At 36.9% G+C, this 16,666-nt stretch overlaps 1 protein-coding gene across 1 annotated transcript in view; it reads right to left on the reverse strand.

Moving 5' to 3' along the window:
* The window catches only part of LOC134845476 (protein unc-79 homolog), a 117,003-nt gene that overhangs the window by 19,863 nt on the left and 80,474 nt on the right, over positions 1–16,666 (reverse strand). Inside the window, exons 7-21 of the mRNA XM_063862370.1 lie at positions 14,205–14,381; positions 13,804–14,097; positions 11,517–11,781; positions 10,168–10,194; positions 9,306–9,854; positions 8,962–8,993; positions 8,531–8,891; positions 7,907–8,216; positions 7,433–7,614; positions 4,291–4,914; positions 3,713–4,114; positions 3,250–3,415; positions 2,374–2,594; positions 1,872–2,060; positions 1,324–1,512 (exon numbers count right to left, since the gene is read on the reverse strand). Of these exons, the coding sequence (XP_063718440.1) occupies positions 1,324–1,512; positions 1,872–2,060; positions 2,374–2,594; positions 3,250–3,415; positions 3,713–4,114; positions 4,291–4,914; positions 7,433–7,614; positions 7,907–8,216; positions 8,531–8,891; positions 8,962–8,993; positions 9,306–9,854; positions 10,168–10,194; positions 11,517–11,781; positions 13,804–14,097; positions 14,205–14,381 (3,988 nt within the window). The remainder of the gene's footprint in view (positions 1–1,323; positions 1,513–1,871; positions 2,061–2,373; positions 2,595–3,249; positions 3,416–3,712; positions 4,115–4,290; positions 4,915–7,432; positions 7,615–7,906; positions 8,217–8,530; positions 8,892–8,961; positions 8,994–9,305; positions 9,855–10,167; positions 10,195–11,516; positions 11,782–13,803; positions 14,098–14,204; positions 14,382–16,666) is intronic.

A 16,666-nucleotide genomic window follows, 5' to 3' on the forward strand; every position in this document is an offset into this window, starting at 1 on the left:
TTATGATTGACACATTTATGATAAAATTAACCTCATTGGAGAAAACTGGATCATTACCTAAAACTTTGCTTCGCTGGGAAATCTAATTAAAGTTCGATACTAGAATTCGATCACGTTTTTCATGACATTTACACTTCTTCTATTCGATAGTTGTTTGCCTTCCTCTTAACAAAGGAAACAAACTGAACTTAAAATTAAATCACCATTCAAACCGCGAATTTACGCCCTCAACTACTTTTCAGACATTTCCTGAAAAAAAAAAAACAATTAAAAAATCAACACGAACTAAATAAAACTCTGAGCTATGTTAATCGATTCTTAATAAAACTAGCTCTAAGTTTGACATTGAACCTCCCACCAGTTGATTAGGAATCTCCCACGTCCTTCCCTTTGTCCCATGGTCGCTCGACTAACGACAAACACATGCCACCAATAAGGCACAAAACAGATGCCATTAAATGTTCGATGCTGCTCGTGATCATAGCAAAAGTGTCACCAATTGAAGGCAATTGGTTTTTCATAGTAAATAATTCATAGCAGCGGCAACTTGTAAAATATTGCAACTATGTGGATGAAATACAAAAATTAAGAAACAGAATGATCAAACTGAAACCCGAAATAAACGCCATATTTAGACATGCTTGAGAAACCTGGATTAATTGATGAAACTTATATTCCGCTTTCAATTCTTTAAATTAAAAACCACTTATGAAACTAAAAGTAATCAATGTCTATTCTCGCCACTTGCATTTTCTTAATAAAGAGCGTAAATTGCTTTCAGCAAATGAATTTTAAGCTAACTTAAAAAAAATGAAAATTTAAATCGCTTAAATAAAAATTTGAGCGCCAAAATTTTTTTCGAGTTTTCCTTTAAAAAATAAAAACATGAAAACCACACGAATTAGATAAATAAAACTCCTTTCGATCAATGACACAAAAACTTAACCTGTACTTAAAGTCAACATGGTCAAGTACAAAGAAAAACATAATTCGAATTCGACTCTATAGATTTCCATGAATAGGGAAAACAACTCAAGCTCAATGTTGTATCTATCAAAAAATCCTCGCGATCAAAGTGAACGGAACTATTTAGCTAGTCTGCGATAATATACAGATTAGTTTTGCATCAGCAAAAACTTCGGAATAAAATATCGTATAAATACCTCAAAAAGTGAACAAAAATATACAAGTAGCTTCAGAAATAACTCTGTGCTCGGCTTGCACAGTGTTACAGTTACGGTTAATAGTGGTTAAGCTCAACATTTAAAGCCATGCTGCATTTGTGCAATTTGATTTAATATTGAAACTAGTTACTTCACTCACATCCAAATCGAGCAGTGCTTTACTTCCACAGCTAGAAACTGCCGTCCCTGCCCCCAAAACTGAAAGGTCAACTCTGGGTGGCAAGTTGCTCCCGTGACTGTGCTTCTTCCTCGGTTTCACAGACCACCCGGTCGACGATCTGAGCAACGACTTGTTGCCTTTTAGCTCCTTGCTCGTAACAATTGTTGCCTGGTGTTATAAAGCGACAGATTAGCGCTGTTATTACTTGTAATCAGTTAATCGATGATAAAGCGGCATACTCTCACTGGAAACATGCTGTGAATTGGGCCATGATTTTGTTCTTCAACTTCCAACTAGCTATCAAAATACGATGATACGCACCAAAACACTGAAATAACTACAAGCACCAATTACTTTCTAATCGTATCCCTTATAAGACTATTTAATATATTTCTCTATATTTCACTTTCACGAATTTGCTCAAACCGTTTGAGTCACTAATTGGCTCAAATTTGAAGTTTAAGATGCTCGCCAAGGCTATTCTCAAGGATGAGAGCTACGGTTTTACTGTTTCTAATTAATCTAACCTTAGCTTGTTGCATGAAGCTACTTTGCTCGTCTTGGTCTGCTGATTTGGCCTTACTTGGTTCATCATTGTTTGTCGCACTCTCATCTGAAGACTGTTTGTTCACTGTTTTCAAAGTGGCAGCTATAAAATCGCCGTTGTCGGCGCTGAGCAGCTCCGTTGAGCTGTTACTTCCGTCATGCTCTGATACCTAATAGAAGTTCGAAAAATCCATTTCCACCAGCCTTATTTCATTTCTCTAACTCATTAAGACATAACCTCACATGATAGTAATAAAATACAGTTAGTTAGAAAGAACATAGAAGCTCCAATTTGTTTCTTCCCTTCTGGATAGGGGTCTCTAACTTCTAATGAAAATATTTTCATTAAGAAAGTTAACCCACAAATTGAAAAACCAACATACATGTTGTTCAACTGATCACTGCGATCTGCTGTTGCGCCGCTGATTTAAAAAAAAAACTTTTTCCTTAACCATTACCTTAAAACTTGATGATTTTTTTAACCTTGATGGCAATCTTGCTGACAACTGGCCTCGGTGGCACCACATTGGCCTGTTGAAGAGAGTCCTTCTGGTGAGCTGAAGCAATAGCTGCGGAGTGGGTGGGACTGGACACTGACTGGAAGTGTATCTGGGGGAAAGAGGAGGACTTGTCCTCGGCCGTTGAGTCTGTCTCTGTGAGCGCACCAGTCACGTCTTCAGTCAAGTCATCTCCATCCAGCAAGTCTGGAAAAATAACTTAAAAATAGTGCTGACTCGAAATCCACCGTGCAGTTGTTTGTAGCGTGACTAAATGGGCGGATGCTACTCCCCTCCCTCAATTCTGGCAGCTACATTTTTTCGAAGGGTCACCTTTGATATTTTACCACAGCCATTTCTGACTCTCTACTCATAGACAAATTATAAAGGAGCCTTCGGCTCTATTATATACTAACTTTTCAGCAGCAGCGTGCGTCGAAAAAACACATTTTTTGGTTGAAAACTTCCAAAAAGAGCTCCAACGGCAATTGTTTAATTGCCGCAGCTCGAACGGCAATTGTTTAAGCACCGCAGAAAATTTTTGCAAATTTGGTCATTTTGGGTGTCAATAGAAATGACACAATTATTAAAAAAAAACACCCCATCCCCGACAAAAAAATCATGCGCATGCCACTGGCACTATGAATGATTTCTATGGTGACTAAGAAGCTCCAGAATATCAATTATTATAATATTAATATTACTTCAATTTAGATCAAGGATAGGAGCCTTGAAACATCTATTTATTTAACTTAAAAAAAATTGTTAATGCTATCTTTGTAACCGTCAACAAACTGGAAGATTCCATCAAACATGAAAAACAATCAGCACTCAAATTAGATGAAATTAAGCGTCAAGGAACCTTTCGAGTTCTTGCGTGAGATGCTTGGCGTGACAGTGTGGGAGACGACTGGACTGGGTGGCTTCTCCAGGCACTGGCACACATGGATCTGTCCGGCCACTGTGTTGATAGTGATGCGGATCAGATTCTTCACACTCTGGATCTGGGTCGACACGTCCAGACGGTACTGAAAAGCAAACAAAAATCTAAGAATCAAGCTATTGTTATCTGGAAGTTGAATACTAAGTTAAAAATTTGAAAGAAAAAAACGAGAAATCAAAAAGTATTTTATTTTTCTATCTTTTTAGTATCGTTACAGCTTATCAGAAATAAAATACATGGATTGCTTTTTGATCTTGATCTTCAAAACTACACAATCGAAAATTATTGCGTCGACTTGTACAAACTCACTACGCTAAAGCCAAGAGATCAACTTTTTGGGCCATTCAATGACTGCGATTAGAATAACAATTTAGACACCAACCTTGTAGAGAATAACCAGGAGCGACATTAACCACTGATGCCTCACATGTGGTTCCAGAAGCCAAAGAGAATAGTCCGGAATACTGCCCAGTAACGGTAGACCAATTCCGGAAGATGAGGCAATCCTTCTATTCGAGGGAAGATACTGCATGAGTAACACTATCAAATGCATCATTGAAGTTCCCATTTCGTGGTTGTAGTCCAACACTTCGGCCATGTGAGTCATAACTGCATTTAGCACTACTGAGACTCTCAGTTTGTGGGGAGGGTGGAAGAAGGATTTGTCCTGGGGGTTGTAGGAGAGAAGGTAGTTAAGGTGTCGCATTACACTGCTCATGGACTTACTACTCTCCATGTGTATGTGTGGGTTGCCCGGTCTCTCAGGGTCAGGACGAGCAATAAACTAGAAAAACCCAGTATTATTTTTTGACAATCTTAAACGATTCTGGGTTTTATTAGCCTTATCTTATCGTAAAATCAAACTCAGAAAGTGTTTTGCGGAGCAAGTAAAACTCAGTGACCTTTTTCTTAAAAATTAATAGAGCGTATCGAATTTTTGAGGCAATCAGATTTACATACCTTCATTAGCAAGGAAATTATCAAATGGACTGTCTGTTTGTCAGCCTCGTTGCATCCTTTATTGTACAAACTGTTCGCTGAACTCGATCTTCCGCCCACCACTCCAAAGCTCTCCTCAACTTTCTCCAGTACCGAGAAGTGTACGTTACACTGCTTCAGTGAATCTGACATTTGATACAAGGTTTCAAACGCAGCTCCCACCGGATTCGGTCGGTGTTCGAATCCCGCAGATGAAGGAGCTGTTGCAGGATTACTAGCCGATCGTGACAGGTCTACCTTTCCCATTTTTGGTTTCAGAAACTCAGTTATAGGTTGCAAGCCTGCGGGTCCTTGTCGTTCACGAACATGCTTCGCCTTCTCTAGTTTATTGTCACGCGAGACGTCTGCGTTGAGTGCTGCCGCTTCGCTTGCAGATGCTGAAGTGCATGGAAAGTAGGGGAAGCGACCCTGTGATGCCTCATACTGGGATTCCAACATGAGTGTGTTGAATCTTCGCGAGAAGAAGTCCCAAGAAAGAGCTGGAATGTCGCTAATTGTATTGTGGATTAGCTCAAATGTAGACAGAATCAGTGGCCGGTCTTCAATCACTCCGTCAAATTGCACTTCGAGACACTCGCACATAAACTACAGATAACAAATGAATGATAGAAAGCAAAACTAATCATGCCATTTTCATTTCAAACAAAAATATCTCTTTCTAATGCACAATTGTAGCCATTATACACTGGGAAAAATCAGTTTCGATCATGATGTCATAATTGCATCAAGTTAGGTTAATTTATTTCGCAAAAAAGTATCACTTTCTGATACATTTTTTGATGCGCGCATTCTCATGAATGTCATTAAAAAGAACATTGCCAACAGACAGTTTGACACAGGTGAGCCAAAAATTTTGTATGTCTCGATGAAGGACACCTAGGGTCCAGCTAAAGCTGGAGGTACAATTTTTGATATTTTTTGAATTTGTTATACTGATGCGGGACAAAATGCGTAATTTCAAAAATTGGATTTTGCCCAAAACCTTTGTTGTTTCTCAAATAAAATAAGTAAGAAGAAAAAAATTTTTTTTGAATTTGGAATTTTTCCAAAGACATAACTTTTCTCTTGCAAAAACTTAAGGAAAAGCCCCTTCTGCAAGAAAAACTCGCTCAAACTCTTCTTTCGATTGAAATTTCAAATTTGATAGGGTATTTAAGAAAAACCAAAAAGTTTTTAAATAAGGTCAAAATTCAAAAACTTGACTTTCCTAAAAGCAGGTCATAACTGGATAAGTAGAAAAGATTCCCAAGATCAGATTTCTCGATTGAAAACTTGACCTGAAAATTGGAAGCTTGACCGAAGGTAATTTTCTAGTAGAGTAAAAAAAAACTTCCAAAAAACGGTCAACTTTCAAAACTTTCACTTGTTTGAAGGCCATAACTTTTTTTAAAAGAAATTGGGCGTAGCATATAATAAAGGTAAGCTTCCAACAACCTTTTGTGTCGATTAAACCTATGATATCAGATTTGGCAGGATAGTTATCGAGAAAAGTCCAAAACGGTCTAGAAATCACCGAGAATCATAGCTTTTTGTTTTAAAAAATGGGCGTAGCCGCTTATGCAGAAGAGATTCGCCAAACCTGTATCTTCGATTGAAACCAAAAACCCAGGTTCGGCAGGATAATAATCGAGAAAACTCCAAAAAACAGTAAAAAAAACTTTTGACTTTTCCGAGGGCCATAATTTGGAATGTCAAAAAAATTTGGGGGCAGTCGCGTATGCAAAGAAGCTACCCACAACCCATTCATTGGATCGAACCCAGAATCTCAGATATCAGAGGGTATTTTTCAGTTAAATTTATTAAAGATAGATAAAACCCATATTATAAAAGTTAGATAAAATTGACTTTTTCGAGGGCGAGAATTTTTTTTGGTAAAAAATTGTGAGTGGCCGCTTATGCAGGGGAGCTTCTTACTACCCGTTATCTCCATTGAAACCACAACCTTAGGTTTACGAGGTTAGTTTTCAAGAACTTTACGGGCACTAATTTTATGTGGATAAAAAAAGCTTGGGCGTAGCCGCTTATAGATGGAGTTTTTCATATCCGATCTGATCATTGAAACCAAAATCTCAGAGAAAACTCATTTAATTTTTGAGAAAACTGAAAAAAAAATCATAAACATTCCCGTTCAAACAAAATTTTTGCAAAAAGTTCAAAATTTTCCAAAGCGTCAAAAAATAAATAAAATAAAAAACCCAATCCCATGCACTTTAATAACACTTGTTTTATTGCACAAGAATTCTAGGTAAATATATGCCAAGCAAGACATTTGAAATTAAAATTATCAACTGAAGAAAACTTACGAAGGGGAAACAAAGCCGAACGAAAATCTTTAAGCAGACACCAACTGTGCCGAAAAAAAAAACTGATTATATAAAAAAATTTATAAAGTTTCGAGTCCCCCTGAAACTACCCACTAGTTAAATTTGAATTTTCAGGAAACTGAGCATGTCAGCTGCATTTTATTTCAACTGATTTTGTTCAACTAATTGTTTCTCGAAAAAAAGTCTACATTCCGATGTGTTAACGCTTGCTAATCTTAAGCGTAAAAATAGTCAATGAACGCAAGTAAACAGAAAAATTATCGAAATGGTTTTTTATTGAAAAAATCTCAGCTTTCGAAGTTCGAAGACGAAAAATAGAAGACGAAAGGCCCTCAAGCACTTTGAATTTCTAGAACAACTTATGGTTGACACTTTTTGGTAAAATTAACTCAATTTGAGAAAACTTGATCAATAGAAAAGTGTTTTTGTATCTCTGGGAAACCTGATTAAATTCCACTTTTGAAACTAGAACTCGATCACGTTTTTCGTGAAATTTACTCTTTTGCTGCTCGATAATTGAAATTGCCTTTTTTGTAACAAAGGAATTGAACTGACCTTGAAAAGAAATCAAAAGCCAAGCCGCGCAAAAATAAATTTGAGCCTGAACAAATTTAACAACTTTTCCTGAAAAAAAGCGAAAAAAATTATCACGGCCTAATCTAAGAGTCTAAACTACGTTCATCACTCTTAATAATCTTAACCCTAGATAATTTTTTACAATGATGCTTGGACAATCTTACCAAAACCCAAAAATTGAGGTGAAATCACAAACAACTCACCTTCATAGCAGCTTTTCTCACACTCTTCAAGCCAATGAGAGCCCTCAGCGCCACATTCTCATTCGAATCATTCAGACTGTTGACTACATATGCAGAACAGAGAGCCAGTGAGGACTGGATGGCCAGCTGTTTGGCTATCTGTTTCGGATCCACAAACTGCAGAATGGTGCACACTTTCTCCACTGAAGAAGAAAAAGGTAACAGCGAAAGATCTCCTTAAGAATCACATGATACTAGGAGCCTACTTTGTGCTTAAGCTTCCACCATTTAACACTTTAACTTACTTTGCTCTTTTAACATTGCCAGATTGCCTTGATGTTGTTCAACAATGACCGAAATTAGGTATCAGTTCAAAATTCATAAACTACCGGCTCTTTTTACAATTTCAACGTTATAAAACAGCAAATTTGACGCTTAATTACATACCTCTATTTTCATGAATAATCAGTTTATGTTATGCAAAACACTACTAACCAGCTTCGAATCTCGTTTCCCACTCGCTACTTGTAAACCAGTTCTTGATAATATCCCAAAATTTATTCTGACCCAGCGGCTGACAGATCCCATAGAGTATCAGAGGGATACTCTGCTGCACTGCTTGAGACTCATGAGCATGGATCAGTTCCCAGAACGTTTCTAGTAGATACTTTTCCTGCAGGTGGACAAGGAATCCGAGGTGTTCCTGGTAGTCAGTTCCCGAAAAAGTGTCCGCATGCAGGAGCATAAGTCGAATGCACCTCACGACGCTGAACTGAGCTGAACGGTCACTGTACTCTCGCAGGAACTGAAATAGCCGATAGAACTGATGGTAATATTAAAGCCGATACAACAGATGCTATTCATTTCCAATGCTATGCAGCAAAAATGCCACCAAATGAGCACGTTTATTTCGAGTTTGATTCTTAAAAAATGTGAATCGCTAATATAACACTACGCTCACTTGCGCAATGGCAAGTAAAAATAATTATTACAAAGTATTGTCGAGCAAAAAGATCGTCTTTCTAAAATACTAACGGACTCTTTTTCATTAAAAATCAAAAACCCGAGTAAAACGCGCGAAAAATATTGAACACGCTGTAAACCCGTCAAAAAACTAACTCGTATGAATATGTAGAGCAACTTCAACTTTGACGGAAACTCTTCGGGGTTGAACTCAAATCTGCCCAGCGATGTCTCCCAGCAATGCATCGGCGGCCCCTTAGACACATGAACCTCTGTATTCTTCTCGTCTATAACTCGAATGTCCGAGACCATTTGATTCGCTTCCGATTCGTGGGTTTTACTCTCGGGCACTTTACACTTGAATGCCGATTGGGCTCTAGCTGGGTGAAACTCGACTAAGTTAGAAGATGAAGGTCCCGATTGGCTGGTCGAAGGACCATTAGGGTTACTCGAATTACTATCAGATCCGACCCATTTAGAGATTTGGGGAAGCGAATTGCCGACACTACTGCTATTACTGAAATAGTTCGGGAAATATAATAAATCTCCATTTTGAGCTTAATAAGTTAAAACTGACTTTAACTTACGGAATCGTTTCGGCATTTGTCTCGCTGAATGTCTGAAAACAATTCTAAGTTTAGATTGTATACAATCTTCTTCAAAGCGAAACATTTACTTCAATTTCAGGATAAAAAATAACTCAATCACAACTGAAATTATTGGCGTTGCAGCATTCATCAATCAACGCATGCTCAAAATTCGACAGTTTACCTACCACACTGCTTTTTCTTTGGCTTTAAAGGTAAGAGGTGGACTTAGATCAACGACTCGAGGATTAGTGCTTCTCGCAGTGCGTACCTTTAGTGACTAAACTTCCAGCTATAATTGAAACAACACTGCGCTTACAACTCCTATATCCATCCTCACTTACCACTTTCAGATCTGATTGACCATCAGCGCCTCCTTGGCCGCTATTCTTACTCTCATCCGAGTCCGAATTATTCGACCCACCGTCTCCCCCTCCTATCTTCCACGCAGGCGCCGACACTTTCTTTTCTCTCTTTCCTTTTCCATCCTTAGTAACTCCTCCACTTTCAATATTCTGAGATGACGTCATAGCTGTTATAGCTGCCGTGAAGTCTTCTGGTTCCATAACATACAATTGACTTAACTTCGTCTCCATAGGCGGGCATAAAAGCTGCATTAGACTGAAAACCAAATCGAAGAGAACTGCTTCTTCGTCACAGAAATCGCAATCGATGTCGGGTCCCATATCTGAGTCGTCGCTCGGGTTGTGCTTCGACGCCGCTCGGATTCGAGCTGTCCTGGTGTGTATTTCGACGTCGGCGGGCGAGGTGAAATCCAAGCAGGTGTGACGTCCTGGCAGAGGACATGTTAGCATAACGTTAAGCATGACTATAATTGATCTTGCATACGTTGTATCGAGGCCTTGGAACGCTTTGAACTCTTGTAGTTCCGACTAAAATGAGAAAATCAGATTATAAACGGAAAAGATCTTTTAAACAATCATCAAGAAAAACAAAAACGATCCGCTGTTATGGTCATTCAATTCAAACGAAATCTGTCAAAGTTTTTAAATGAAGCATGTGACATTAATCAGAACGTAAAAAGGTAATTAAATAATTAGATTGCGAGTTAATTTAGCGTCATTTCGTTAGTTAATGACCAACGTGGCATTGATTGTGATTAAAAATAAACAAACTGGGCGAGTTATGAGAAGCCCAGTTGAAAAAGATCCCATATCATGAGCACATAAACGCAAGACATCTTACCCATTGGTTCGAGCTACAAGCGTTCATCTGAAAACAACATAACACGCGAGTCTACACATTAATCACTACTAGAATATACAATAAATCTACTAGGATGTAACAGATTAGCCCAAAATCATACACACAATTTTAATGAATTATGTCATTCGAAATCATTATGCAACAACTGGAATTTCAGTCAATTTCTGCTATTTACATAATTGCGCGATATCGCTTATCAAGATTTTGTCTAGGAGCAAGTTTTTTCTTTCATTGTCGCATCATTCTCCGCGAAATATGTCCAGATTTTGAATTCTCATCGCTGACTTAGATTTTGGTGCGACCTAGTTAAACCTCTGTCACGACCAAGTTTAAACTTGAGTGCGTCTACGATTAGAAAAAAAATGGTAATTAAAAAAAACGGTTGAAAGAAGAAATAAATCTAATTTGTTGACACTAAGTTGATAAACACTTAACCAAAAAAAATATCTAATAACAGCCAGTGTAACTATATGAGTCAGATTTATTGAAGAGGGTGGGCATTTTTTAGTGATGTTGTCATTAAAATTACATCAAACTGTGGCTGATCAACACTTAAAGGTATCTAACAGCGCCAATGAATACAAAACTTGATGATGAGATTGCGCTTAACAAATAGCAAAAACAGGTAATTTCAGCGCATTAAAAAAAAATCCCTCGGCACAAATACTTAGGGTACCGATTTTGTCGACCCATTACTGTCAATTTTTTTTTTATTGTGGGCGATTAGCAGAGGATCTATGAAAGGCTGTTCAGCCTGTCTAAGCATAGTCCGTTTATCTTATTTCCCCACATTACAGAGTAATTTTGTTGAGCGAAGCTTTTTATCGCGACTCAAGCTCATTTTTTAATGTCTTGAATTTTCACGTGGTACCACTATAACAGCCAAAATTGGTATGTCTGTTGAAGACCTGAAGCTAGTGGTTAAATGAGCGCTCGTCCTCACTCACTATCATTGCCATGGCAGGGGATCGATTACACGATCTGACAATCACAAAGTGAATGCCGCCTTAACACTGTGCTAAATGCCTTTAAGCCAATGCACGAAAAGCCTATATCCGGCCATATTAGCTGTATAAGGCGTAAAATGCCGCTAGTATCGTCGGATATATGCTCATCGTGTTTGGTTTCAAAACACGAGTTCTTGGGGGCGACAAACATTGTTACCACCTTTAAACAAAAAAGCATCATCAAGTGATCATTATATAAAGCAACTTTTATTTGTCTACGCGCTTACAAAACTCAAAAAATTTTAATAGATTTGATTTTTTTTTGTGTTATTTAACTTTGAATAGGATTCTCCAATGCAGATTCACAAACCAGAATTCTACCTGTTTTAAAAGCGAGTCCAACATCAGAATAAAACACACTGAGATTCTTTCACAGTCATTTTCGATCTCCTTGTCTTTGGCCAACTGTTCCTCCTCAGCAGGTGTCATAGCGGGTGGCTCCTCCGCCGTGCCACCCGGCGCATCTGTTGAAGACTGTAGGCCGGTGGTGGTGTTTGCTGCTGCTGCAGCTGTTGTCGGAGAGAGGAATGAGCTGGCGTGGTATTTGCGTTGCAGCCATGACACCACACTCTGAGGTACTTGGCTCCTTAAATAAAAACAGATTGAATCAGAAAAAAAATGATTCGATATCATGAAGCTAATTACGAATTCAAAATTTAACTAGCTAACTAATTTCTCCAAAACCAGAAAACCAGTTAAAACAATTAGCACAACCAATAGACAGTTGAAAAAGTTTCAATGAGCTGAATGACAGCAAAAAAGTTTTATTTTAAACTAAATACATTACCTAAAAGCTCTTTTCAAGAACTTTTCATGATTGCCACAATTTTGACAAAACTTTCCCAATTAGAGACAAGTAGAGCCATTTTCTGCGCACAGAATGTTCTAATCAAAATAATTTGGGAAAACATTTTTTAAATAAATGTCTCTTGTTATTTTTTTTTATCTAGGAGGTCGATTGAATTGAGTGAAAAGTGCGAAAAGAGCGGTAAATATAGTTCAAAGAAACAGTAAAATTTTACTACAAAAACATGGGAGGTCTTCCTCTCAAACGTCGTCAAATTTAGTCTGGAAAACGAAAACAAAGCACACCAGTTTTTCTCGACATTTAGACAAATGTTTTGCCCTTTTGGAATCCATATCACAGACAACAGGACAATAATACAATGTCACATTTGATCCCCTATGAGATTTCTTTTAGATAGTCAAAATTGGTTGGTCTTTTTCAGTTACGTAGTCGGAACAAAAACTGGGTGATCAGGTAACTTTTTAACTAGCTGAGAAATCTTAAATTTCAAATCCACTTGCGAAATTCAAAGTCATGTAGATTTTTTTGCCTGATTTGGAGTTTTGTCATTGTTGAGGGTAATTTGCCCTACCTTTAGCAAATGAATGAGAATGAAACTCAAAAAAGTCAAACCGCAAAACAAGGATAGCCGGTTACTGTACAAATAGCACAGAAAGTTCCGACCAGACAAGTTTTTGATTCCCAAAATTACACTGAAAAAACTCCAAAAACTATCTTTACTTGATTAAAACTAAGTTTGCACGGCTTAAAATAAGCTTAAATAAGCTATTGTAAGCCTACACGGTCACCTTATTAGCTCGAAATTGGACTAAAAATCAAAAAAATTCAAACCGGTTTTTCACGAGACTGTGAAAACATTTTTCAAAAAGTTTAACGTCGTCGAATCACGACTGAACGGGCTTTAATATAAATTATCACTCGACCCATTCCGATGATTATTTGTGGTACTTGATTTTGCGTGGAAAACAAAAGAAAAAAAATAAACCAGACCAGTAAACCCAAACATAGCTAACAGATGTGTAGAAGAGTCCAGGAACCCAAGTAAACAAAAAATGCTAATTATTTTTGAAAAAATCTCAACTTTCTAATTTCAAAGAAAAAAGATGACCTTAGAGCTTTTTAAAATTGCTTGAAACTGCTTGTCTATAACAATTTATGACAAGCATTTTTCGATAAAATTAACCCATTTTGAGGAAACAGGGTCAAAATGTTAATTTTTTATTTCGCTGGGAAATCTGAAAAATAAATTTCACTTTCACAACTAGAAGTCTATCACGTTTTTCGTGAGCTTTTCCTGTTCGATAGTGGAGTTTGCCTTTCTTTTAACAAATGAATTGAACTAAAATTTAGAAAAATCAGAAGTCAAATTGCGAAAAAGTAAATTTGAACCTGAACAAATTTTATGACTTTTCTTGAAAAAAATTATCGCGACCTATATAAGAGTCTGAACTACGTTCACCGACTCTTAATAACTTAATAATAACATCAACTGCGGAAAAAAGCTTCATAGAAATGATTATTGCTTTGTTAGAAAATTATTTTAAAACTGCAAGACTCACCGCAGGAGTAGATCTATTTCAATAGTACAAATTTTTCGGTTTAATGATCTGGTCTCTCTGTTTTCCTTTTGCTGATACACCTATTTACTAATATAACATTTACTGTCCTAGCATTAACTTCATTTAGTTCGTTTCAATTAGTTTTACACAGCAAACAACCTAAACGATTCAAAATTAACTTCATTTAATGATATCTCATAATATTTTTTTTGACATAACAAGGATGAAATGACGATCTTACTTGTCCCTTGGAAACAGATGCGTCTCGCTCGTGTACCACACTGAAGCCACGTTCAAAGTAGTGTCTCCATGTTCCAACCTGTATATCACCTGGGCCCTTATAGCTTGGATTCCATCTGTCAACAGACTGCTCATGATTGACAGTGGGATTGTCACTCCCAGTTTGGAGAGGGTGTTGATCCAAATAAGGGCTCTCTCCTGGTCTGTCACTAGGGCACAGTGGAAGTAGGATGTGAAGAAGTTGAACAGTTCGCTGACTGAGAAGACAGCACACATTTGTTGGTCGAAGAGCTTACTAAAATATGTAAACTAAACTTGGTTTAACTCTCAACTTAAAGAGAGTTCGTCGCCATTAAAATTCACCATATCAAAAAAAAAACGTTTTAAAAGCACAGCGGCTACCTGAACACGAATTTGAGGTCGTCCAGTTCTGCTGGCTCCACCTGTGTACTGACAGTGTCCAGCCAGTGTGGGATTACGGAGCTCCAGACATTGGGGGTGATGACATTGTAGGGCATGAGGCAGTAGATGGTGTGCAGACCCTGTCTCACCTGATGAGTCCTGCTCTCCAAAGAGTCCCTACAGATAATCGACAAAAACATAAATTGTTTTCAAGCGAAAGACTTAACAAATAATCATCAATTTTGTATATTTATCAGCAATTTTTAAAAGCATCTTAGCAAAGGAATCGCTAAGTCCCTCGGTTTTCAGAGCCAATAAAGTTTTCAGGTAACACCATCGTAGTTAATGATTACTTTTATGAAGAACTTCAACTATAAACAGGGTTGCATGATTAAAATCAATGATTTAAATCGGATTTTAATCGTGGAATAAAAATGAAAAAATCAACCCTTGTGTTATTCTGCCGAGGGCTGCGGTAAACATACAAGCCAGCTTGCAGTATTTACATTGGTTACGTAATTCGTTCTTCATAGCATACTTTTAACTGGAAAAGTTTTTCAGCGCTTTCGGATTTATCCATTCCAGCCTCAGAAATTGACTGGGAATCGAAAAATATGGGTAACTTGTGTTCTTCTTTCGGATGCCGAATCAGTAATTTTGCGGAAACTAATTGATTCTTGAAACAAAAACGTTTCCAATAAAAATGGAAAAAATCAAGGTAAAATAATAAAAATCGGATTTAAATCAATCGAGAATATACATCAGATTTTTATGCAACCCTGACTATAAAGGACAAAAGCGTAGACTTGAAAACTATTTATCGATCTATTTTTTTTGAGGATCAGAAATTGACTGCGAATCGAAAAATATGGGTTACTTGTGTTCTTCTTTCGGATGCCGAATCAGTAATTTTGCGGAAACTAATTGATTCTTGAAACAAAAACGTTTGAAATACAAATGGAAAAAATCAAGGTAAAATAATAAAAATCGGATTTAAATCAATCGAGAAAATACACCAGATTTTTATGCAACCCTGACTATAAAGGACAAAACCGTATACTTGAAAATTATTTATGAATCTAACTTTTTTGAGGATCGACTTAAGAAAAATAATCAAACTCAAACGTAATTCAAATAAATTTCTAAAGACCGGAAATATCAGCGAGGCGGGGGATGTGCGTTTTATGTGCGCGATGATGTGAACTTTCAGTTAAGCAATATAGAGGTTAATTTCGAATGCATCAACATATCTATCGTATATTTCCGTTGTCTATAAACCCCCACAGAGCAAAAATGAGGTTTTTTTAATCACTTTGAGAATTACCTTCTGTACTTAAATGCTTTGAAAACTAATTTTCTTGTTTGTGGAGATTTTGATATCGATACTTTAGATTGCAAGCCAACTTCCAATTCTTATATTAATCTATATAAGAGCTGTGGTGCGCATATTTTGAATAGAGTTAACTCGCATTACTCCAACATCGAGTAAATGTATTGATCATTTATTTGCTAATTTTGACGCCAAAGTAAAAACACTGGATTCAACTATTTCTGATCATTTTCCCGTAATTGTATCTGGTTACGTGAATGTTGATCCGCAAGAAAATCAAGATTACTGCTATTGAAATCTTAAAAATCTTTACCGTGACGATAATATTTATAAATATTTATTCCTCTTAGAAAACAAATTGTCAAAGATTGATAAGCTTAGTGATCCCAATGAGAAATTATGTCTGTTAGTTGAATCAATAGTTTCATCAATTGATCGTTTTGCTCCCTTAGAAAAATCGAAATCCCAAAAACAGTCATGGGTTACCGATTCTACCAAAAAAAATCCTCAAAAACCGCAATCGGCTTTTCAGTAAGTGGGTACAAAATCCTACTGAATTGAATAAACTGAAATATTCTCAAGCTAGAAATTTAGCAACCAAGTTAATAAGAAATGAAAAAAGAGTTTATTACGACAAAAAAGTTGGAAATGGTAGAAATTCGAAAACGCTGTTCCAGGCCTTTAATGAATTTTGCAAAGGAAACTCCAAAAACACGAGTTTTTTGGCTGCTGATGTTTTTAATGAATTTTTTGCCTCAATTGGCGAGAAACTGAGAAATCCTGAATTCGATTACAAACAAGCGTTGGGTTATGTAGATCGCATCGAAAAATCAATGGTGTTTTATGAAATTACCCGCAAGTAAATTGAAAATGCCATACATATGTTGAAAAACAAAGGTTTAAATGGTCATGATGGCATAAATAACAAAATTATAAAATTATCGCTGCCTGTAATTTCTATAAGAATTTGCAGCCTTTTCAACCAATGCGTTAAGAGTGGTTATTTTCCTCAAGGCTTAAAAGTTGCAAAAGTTGTTCCCCTTTTTAAGGGAGGTTTAAAAGATTCTTTGGAAAATTATAGACCTATTAGTTTACTCAGTTCACTCAGCAAAATTTTCGAAAGGATAATATT

This window comes from Symsagittifera roscoffensis, chromosome 5, assembly GCF_963678635.1.
Source record: "Symsagittifera roscoffensis chromosome 5, txSymRosc1.1, whole genome shotgun sequence".
NCBI lineage: Eukaryota > Metazoa > Xenacoelomorpha > Acoela > Convolutidae > Symsagittifera > Symsagittifera roscoffensis.